We start from the raw sequence: 8,894 nt of genomic DNA, 5'->3' as shown, positions 1-8,894 counted from the left end.
AATTGGCAATGAAGTCCATAGATATGAAGTCCCACTTCCATTCTGCTATGGACATGGGCTGCAATAGGCCCGGTGGTCGGTGGTGTTCAGTCTTGACTTGTTAACAGGTGAGGCATCGGGATACATACTCCGATATTTCTTTCTTCAAGTTGTCCCACCAATAGGTTCGCTTCAAATTCCAGTACATTTTTGTACTACCAGGATGCATTGCCAACTTGGAGTTGTGAGCGGCGTTTAGAACTTCTTCTCCTAGCTCTAGAAGATTTGGAAGACAAAGGCGGCCTCGGTACCGTAATCCCCCATCGGTACCAATCCTCCACTCAAACCCCACATCATTCATTGCTTTCTCTTTTATCTTCTTCAACAACTCATCGCCCTCCTGGGCTTCAATGATTTTGCTGTTAATCATTGGCTAGGCTTGAATGTGGGCTACGACCTCGTACGGCTCTTTCATAGTCAGCTTCATGTCAAAGTCCCGTATAAATTCTACCATGTCCCACTCTCTCACCATTAGCGGGGCCGCAAATTTAATCATCTTTTTGCGACTCAAGGCGTCTGCCACCAAATTGGCCTTATCAGGGTGGTATGAGACATCGAACTTGAAGTCCTTCAGCATTTCCATCCAGCGATGTTGTCTCATATTCAGGTCCTTCTGGGTGAAGATGTATTTAAGGCTCTTATGATAAGAGAAGAACTCAAACTCCTCACCATATAGATAGTGTCTCTATATCTTCAATGCGAAAACTACCGCTACAAGCTCGAAGTCATGTGTAGGGTAGTGCTCCTCATGCTTCTTTAGCTGTCGAGATGCATAAGTAATTGCCCTGTCTTTTTGCATGAGTACACAACCCAAGCCCACTCGGGAGGCATCCGTATAGACCGTGTACTTGACCCCTTGCTCAGGTAACACAAGTACAGGTGCCGATGTCAGTTTATCTTTCAACTCTTGGAAGGTTGCCTTCGCCTTCTCATTCTAGGCAAATTTGGGGTCCTTCCATGTCAGTTGGGATAGCGGTCGAGGTATTTTTGAAAAGTCTCTAATGAATCTTCGATAATAGTCGGCGAGACCGAGAAAACTTCTCACTTCTGTGATCGACTCCGGTTGCTTCCAATCCTACGCGGTCGCCACCTTGGTGAGATCCACAGATATTCCTTCTTTAGACACTACATGTCCTAGAAATTTTACCTCCTCCTTCCAGAAGTCGCGTTTCCTAAATTGTGCAAACAACTGATTTTTCTTAAGTGTTTCTAAGACCGCTCTCAAATGTTCTTCATGTTCTTCACGGCTCTTTGAATAAATCAATATGTCGTCGATGAACACAATGATGAATCTGTATATGAACGACCTAAAGACCCTGTTCATGAGGTCCATGAATACCGCTGGAGCATTGGTGAGCCCGAACGACATAACTAAGAACTCATAATGGCCAAAACAGGTTCTGAAAGCCGTTTTTTGTATATCCTCGTCCCTGACTCGCAACTAATGGTACCCTAATTACAGATTGATCTTTAAGAAGTATTGAGCACCCCTTAGCTGGTCGAACAAATCATCAATTCTGGGCAAGGGGTATTTGTCTCGAATTGTCACTTGGTTCAACTTTTTGTAATCTACACATAAGCGTAATGAGCCATCCTTCTTCTTCACAAATAGGACCGGGGCTCCCCAGGGTGATACGCTGGGTCGGATGAAGCCTTACTCTAGAAATTTGTCGATTTGAGATCGCAGTTCTTCCATCTCACATGGGGGCATGCGATAAGTAGGCAAAGAGATGAGCTTGGCACCCGGAGTCAGATCGATCGTGAAGTCTATCTCATGTCGAGGCGGAAGTCCAGGTATGGCTCTAAATACGTCCCTAAAGTCTTGGACCACGGGTGTACATGTTATCGAGGGCCCATCATAACCGTCCTCTAATAAAGTATAACACAAAATCCTACGATCATGGCTACCTTGGATTGGGAATATGAGGAAAGTGTCATCATCTTCGTATATTTTCACTGTCAGCGTGTCACAGTCAATTTCTGCCTTCATCATGGTCAACCAATCCATGCCCAAGATGATGTCATAATGGAAGATCTTGGTCACTATTAAATCTACAAGCGCCACCTTGCATCCCAAGTCAATAGGGCAATCACGACATATCTTTGTTGCCTCTGAGAAAGTACCGGCAGCAGCAATGATCTTTACTCCTACGAAGGGAGTAGGGTGCAGTCCTAGACACTTGATGGTTGCATGCGATATAAGAGAAGTAGTAGATCCAGTGTCCACTAGCAGAAATATGGGAGTACCTTGTATGTGGGTCGTCACCTCAAAGGACGTAGGAATGGTGATGACTGCATCCTGGCCCTTGGCCGCTAAGGCATGTACCCATGCTTGCTGGGGAAAGTTCGGCCGCTGCATAGGCCGTTATGGCGGCCTAACTTGAGGTGGCGGTGGACGGCGAAACTGCTGACTAGGCCCCATTGCTTGTAGGGGCGAAATTTGCAGTGCTTACTGAGGAGGTCCGTTATTGCGCTGAGGTGGCGTGAAGCTAAGATCACTCATCCTCGTAAAGTAATATGGCTCCGAGTGGCCAGTTCTCATACAATAGCCACATATCTGTGAAGGTCGTGTAGAGGGAGCCGGTGTAACAACTAGTCTGGGTGGAGAGTTCGGGCGTAGCCTCATTCCGACAAAAGAAGAGGACGGTCCTTCCATCCTATTTCGTGGCCCCAGCTGTGAACGGATCCCTGAGACACGCTCCTCATCCTGCTCCACCTGTATCAACATCTCAACGAGCTCGACGTATGTTTTGATGCGGCACAACACATCTTTGAGCGAATGCCGCTCCTTAATCCTACCATGAACCGCCTCATCTTAATCGCCTCGTTGGGGATCATTTCGGAAGCGTAGCGCGACAATTTGGTAAAACGATTCTCGTATTGAGATACGGTCATCCCCCCTTGCTGGAGGCGGAGGAATTCGTTCTCCCTCTCATGCTGGTACATCTGAGGGAGATATTTTTTGTTAAAGCGGGCCTCAAATGCCTCCCACATCCATACGTGGTCCTCGGGAATAGACCGGAGAACACTCTCCCACCACAAATCCGCCACTTTCTCAAAGAGGTATGAGACGAGCTCAACGTTCTCCACTTCAGAGTAGCGGAGAGGTCGCAACAGCTTAGTAACCCAGTTGAGCCAATATTCCACCTTTTCGGGGCAGTGGGTGCCGGTAAAAGTAGGCGGCCTATACCATTGGAACCGCTCAAACAAATTGCTTACATTGTTTGCGGGCGCGGTTAAGCCGGGTTACGCCATTTGCGGCATACCCATGTTTTGGGCCATGGCTCCCATCTTAGTGGTCATCATTTGTTGTTGTTGTTGCATGAGAAGTAACATCTGGTCCACACAATCCATAGCCTGTGGCGTAAGAGGTACGGGTGCCACGACTTGCGGTAACGGAGCACTTGGGGCCGCCTCTTGGGTAGTGCTACCCGTATTCTGGGAACAGCTCCCCCCTTGGGGACCTTGTTGATTATCAGAGAGTTGGTCCCACTCGACCAAGCCGCCATGAGGTAGGCGGACGTATTGACCCTCCTCTCGCAGAGGCATTTCCTGAAGGAATGTCATTGGATAGGTTAGGTATTAGAACATTACTCATACCAAGGTCATGCGTACATATACATATATATTCCATTTATGCATATAGGCAACATACATACACGCATTTTCATGGCGACGAGAAATTTTTAAAGTAATCCATACATTCACATTGATTTCAAAATGCCATAAGTATGGCCAATTACATGTTACAGCATAGATTACAAGCATTACTAAACATGCCAGATGAAAAGAAAATACTATCTAATTAAGCAAAGGTCCTAACTATTTCCAGTGCCTGGGATTTAGACCTAAACAACTTAAAGCAACTACTATTCATCAGCAAGGTGGTGCCGCTACTCGTCTGAGTCGAGCGAAAGTGGCGGTGCTTCTTCCCCCTTGTTGCAGCAGATCAGGGCCTTTATGGCTCGGTACATCTTCTTGTTCCACTTGTCCTGCTTCGCCTAGTTCTCCACGATCTTCGCCTGGCTCTCCTTAATCCCCGCTACCTCGGCCTAGAGTGCATCCAGGCGCTCGCGTATATCTGGTATGGTAAGAGGCTCCCTATTGATTGTTCGGATTTCCTCAGTCCCGGCCGCCTCTTCAGCCTCATCCTCATTCTCATTCTCGCTCTCATTCTCGTCACTTCCCTCGTCTTCCTCTTCCTCTTCATTGGCATCCCCGTACTGGTCGATGTGAGCCTGTTTCTGTTTGAGTCCCAATCCCATAGAGTTAAACATCTTATTTCCAACGATTTCTATTGGTATGGGGTTCTCATTTGATCTGGCTATCCCATATTGTTCGGCTATGTGGCAGGCTAAACGGCCAAATGGGAGAGCTACGTCCTTTCGTACCGTCTTTGCGGCCTTCACAATTTGGTAGAGCACAGTGCTAGGGGTGCACACATTTGTTCCACGACCCACCTGATACATGAACTCCACCATGTAACAGGAGCATTCGGTGCGGTTCTTCAACCTCGGGTATATATTATCGGTTGCAATGTGGTGAAGTACCCGATATTCGAGGGTCAGAGATGTTGCGTATAAGCAGACCTCTCGCATCCAGGGGGCAACGCGGCCACATAAGAAGCGAGTCTGTTCATCACGGGCTTTTCTCGATTTGAGATTCGTCTTATCAATTTGCACCTCCCCCTGTGGTACTCCCAGTATTTCAGCAAAATCCTCTACTCCCAAGTGAACCTCCCTGCCACGTATTATAATATCAAATCCAAGGGGCTTGAATTGAGGATTTCTAATTTGGGTGTAAAACATCCTAGCCTGCCCCACATCAGCCTGCTCGCTTCCATAAAATATAGGGCCCCATCCTTTTCCATAAGTCGGTTGAGTAGGGAGTTATTACCTAGCAAATGTTCCTCTACGAAGGCCTCGAAGGCGACTTGCGCACGCGAAAATTTCCCGAGTCTTCAACAAGCGTCTCATCTTTTTGGGAATTGTTCTGCCTCTTGGACCGGACTTCCAAACTTGTCTTCCCTATGGGATCGGCCTTCTGCTTACTACATCTTTCCCGGGTCGGTCCCGGCTCGGCGGGAGTCAGTCTCTTTTTTCCCATAGGGGAAGGAATCACCGGAATGGTGAAGAAAGATCAAGGATTTCAAGGTAATGCCACTTCCCTTGGCAAAAGGAAAAGGGTCTTTAGAGTGGGGTTAAAGCTTGGTTTTTTATTTATTTATAGAATGGCCTTGTGAATGGAGGGAGGAATGAGGGTTGGGTATGGATTTGGAATGGGGTCTTAGAAAATGGTTTGAAAATATGTTATGGGATTTGAGGATTTGGAAATGGAGTTCGGAAAGGAGTTTGGGAATAGGGTTTTGAAGAGGGTGGAAGTGGGTTGTGAAAGGTGAGGGTTTTAGGAGATGGCTTGGTAAGAGTAGATGAGTGAATGGTGAGGGACTTGCAGATGGGTGTTGGAAATGTACATTGAGATGGGTTTGGAGTTTGTTTTATGGAAGGGTTTTGAAAATGGTGGAGTGGGATTTGAAGAATGGTTTTAGGGGAAGATGGGTTGGAGATGAGGAAGAGGAAATGGCTTGAGGGAAGAAAATTCTTGTTGAAGAAAGGGGAAATGGGATGGGGATTGAGGTTTTTCTAGTGCACAAATAGTGGGACCCATTTCAATTTTGGAATTGTAAGAGGGCCAACAAAAGGGTGGTCCGACGGGGGCCACGCGCTCCCCTGTGTCATCGGCTGGGGCCACGCGCCCCACTGTGTATTCGGCGGGGACCACGCGGGCGAGCGGCGGGGGCCACGCGGATTTGAGGTCTGGATGGTTTTCAGTATTTTCGGGCGTCGGGAAGGCTCCCCAGGAAGTGCTATACATGATCTTGGGGTAGGAGAAGCCGATCTACGCAATGAGCCCAGTACCTCTGCGAGATTCTTCTCGGTTAATGGTCGAAATTCTATTTTTTCCCCATTCCACTTATTTCAGTAAAACCTCACTCACCCCAAAGTATCTGTCCCCGAATGGATCAGAACCATCAAATTTGGCCCGAAACTAGCTCATTCAGACTTGAATCTTACCTCCGACCGTTAAATCTTTTGGTTTCCAGCTCGTTACCGTCGACGCATCAAAACACCGTATGACTTTTGGACACGACTCATAGGGTCGCTACACACTCTCGCTCCTCGATCCTAACTCGTTGGAAGGCCTACCTTTCATCTATGATTGTCGGTTCGAGGTTTAGGATGGTTCCTAGCGTTCTAAATCTTTGTTGCATTTTCTACTGTGTATCATCTCAAGTCAGCGAACGCGTTAGTGAGTTCATGACCCATGGCCCCAATTAATTTCAAACCATGCTCTAATATCAACTTATAATGCCCTGGAAATCGGGGGTCGTGCACACACCTGACTCCAAAGCTCTCGAGTGTCACTTATCATAAATTTTATGGTTTCGAGATTAATTAAATTTAATTGCACAACTTGGAATTACTTGGAGCATGAACATAACCACAACTGGTCTACTGGAATAAAAGATATATATATATATATATATATATATATACAGGTCCAAAAGAATACAAATGGGTCACCTAAGGCGTTGCCCAACAAAAATCATAAAAATATCATGTCCCAAAGAATAGGACTGAGTCTGCTACTCAGCAATCCAACATCCCGCCTACTGATCCGATGAGAACCCGCTCATTAGCTAGAAGTAGGAGAACTCATCATCGTCCTCGAGTGTCACGCCCCAAACTCGGAAAACGGGCTCACAAAATTCCCGATTGCCGAATCCGGTGCCGACAGCCTCCGTAGCACCCCATTCTCGGCTCCCAGCGCCCATACGCCAGATTCCGATCCTGGGATCCTACAAGGAGGATTTTCAGTATGAATTTTTTTGTAATGGAGCATAACTACAAGCATAACCAAGTCACAAAACAACATCACCACATATCCACTAAATCAAAGACTTTAAGTACAATGCGTATGAAAGGGAAATACAATATAGTAAAAGAAACTCCGGAAGCTCGGCTGCACGCTCCAAGCTCAACGCTGCTGCAACCTAACGCCACCTGCACGCATCTATCGTGCATAAGCTTATAGAAAGCTTAGAGGGTGGTGAAAGTGTGTGTAAGGCGAGTGCCAAGTGTATAATATCAGAGTAATGCGGAAATATGCGGTAAGTCCATGAATGCTATCAGCTATATCAAAGCCATGTGATGCAAGGCATGAATGCTATCGGCCATACTAAGGCCATGCGATGCGAGGCCTATGTAGCCAAATGTCATATGCGAGATGCAAAGCAAGCGTGCCAGTACTCATCAAGTACACATATCAGTACAGTTCCTCTCTGGATATCACCGGGGTCTAATACACCTCACACTGACTGCCTCCTCCCTAGCTGCACAGTCAAGCAAGTGGAAGAGACCACACTATCCGCCTGACCAGTAGTCTGCCAATATCTACTCGGCTCGTCGATAGCGGACTCATTTGCGAGCTGGTCAAACTCAGCCTAGCTTATAGCCCCCTCACTCGGGCGGATAAGGCCACACCCCCTTCCAACCGACCACGACACGGTGTGAGACGCGGACTACTGGTATTCGGCACTCGGGCTCTCGTGTATCCACTCGGTCTAGACGTTGAAGCATCTCTTGGTACTAAAAAGGTTCTGGGACTTTCACCCAAGGACATCCTAAGTGCCCACAGTGCTAGGACTGTTCAATATTTCCTAGATCCGATACGGCCATCCACGATGTGTCTGTGGAGCCACGGCCCTGATGTCGCTAGGGCGTGCAGTGAATCACGACACACAATGCGAAATGCATGAGTCAAACCGTCAGTCATGCAGAAATCTCACGCGTACCACGCGCTCATGTGGGGCACTCCGTCTCATAAGGAGTTCCGAAAATGTCTCAGCCCAACGGCTTATGCTATGATCAAACATTCCTCATCTCAAGCATACATATGATGCGTATGGGCATGAATCATGGAAGTGCACTAAGCATGTTATAAAGTAATGAACTATCAATAAGTATGGGCCTATCAATGGGTCCTAAGGAGAGTCATAATGCGGACATTTAACCATCATTATTCTTACAATGTGGACGTCAAACCAACATTGCTCCCAAGGCATGGCCTGCCATAAAATATCATTACACAAACCATAGGAAATCACACATTGCAATGGACCTATATACATCTCATTGGGCCTCGACCCATAGTCCTCAGATACATCAAATGGGCCGCCTCATAAGGTCCTTAATTAAATCAGGTGGGCCGCATCAATGGGCCTTATGTACATTGCAATGGGCCATGTCCCATGGGCCTTTGAAAACATCACAATAGGCCTTGTAACATGGGCCTTATGCATGCCAAATAGGCCTAATCATATAGGCCTTATGCATACCAAATGGGCCTAATCATATGGGCCTTATGCATACCCAATGGGCCTAATCATATGGGCCTTATGCATACCCAGTGGGCCTAATCATATGGGCCCTAAATATATACCAAGGTGAGCCTTAATGAACGGCCATAAGTAAATCAAGATGGGCCCCAAACATATGCCAGGGTGGGGTCCATTTGAACCACAAATCTATCTTATTTTTAGCCTCAAGCCTTAAAAAGGGGCTTTCAAAATGATTGGACAGCTTGGATGCAGCACATGCATCATTGTGGGGGTCCACATGAAGGCCCACCATTAGGTATATTAAAAATATAATATATATAATATATATAATATATATACAATATAATATATATATATATATATACATATATATATATATACACACACATACACACACACAGGGCAGCCACCGTCCAAGGTGGACGGTGCGGATAGAACATATAAATCATAGTGG

At 46.6% G+C, this 8,894-nt stretch overlaps 1 protein-coding gene across 1 annotated transcript; it reads right to left on the bottom strand.

Annotated features, from left to right (window-relative positions):
• Positions 1–1,693: 1,693 nt before the first annotated feature.
• LOC131227907 (uncharacterized) lies at positions 1,694–2,398 on the bottom strand. The gene has a single exon (XM_058223744.1). It carries the CDS (start codon positions 2,396–2,398, stop codon positions 1,694–1,696), a length of 705 nt encoding a protein of 234 aa, XP_058079727.1.
• Positions 2,399–8,894: the final 6,496 nt, after the last annotated feature.

Source organism: Magnolia sinica, chromosome 2, assembly GCF_029962835.1.
Source record: "Magnolia sinica isolate HGM2019 chromosome 2, MsV1, whole genome shotgun sequence".
Taxonomy (NCBI): domain Eukaryota; kingdom Viridiplantae; phylum Streptophyta; class Magnoliopsida; order Magnoliales; family Magnoliaceae; genus Magnolia; species Magnolia sinica.
Note: the sequence above shows the minus strand (reverse complement) of the source record. Positions and strands in the feature narration are given on the sequence as shown.

Bases quoted from the DNA above. Each gene is read 5' to 3' on its own strand.
- LOC131227907 (XM_058223744.1), bottom strand. From the start codon at position 2,398: ATGCAGCGGCCGAACTTTCCCCAGCAAGCATGGGTACATGCCTTAGCG.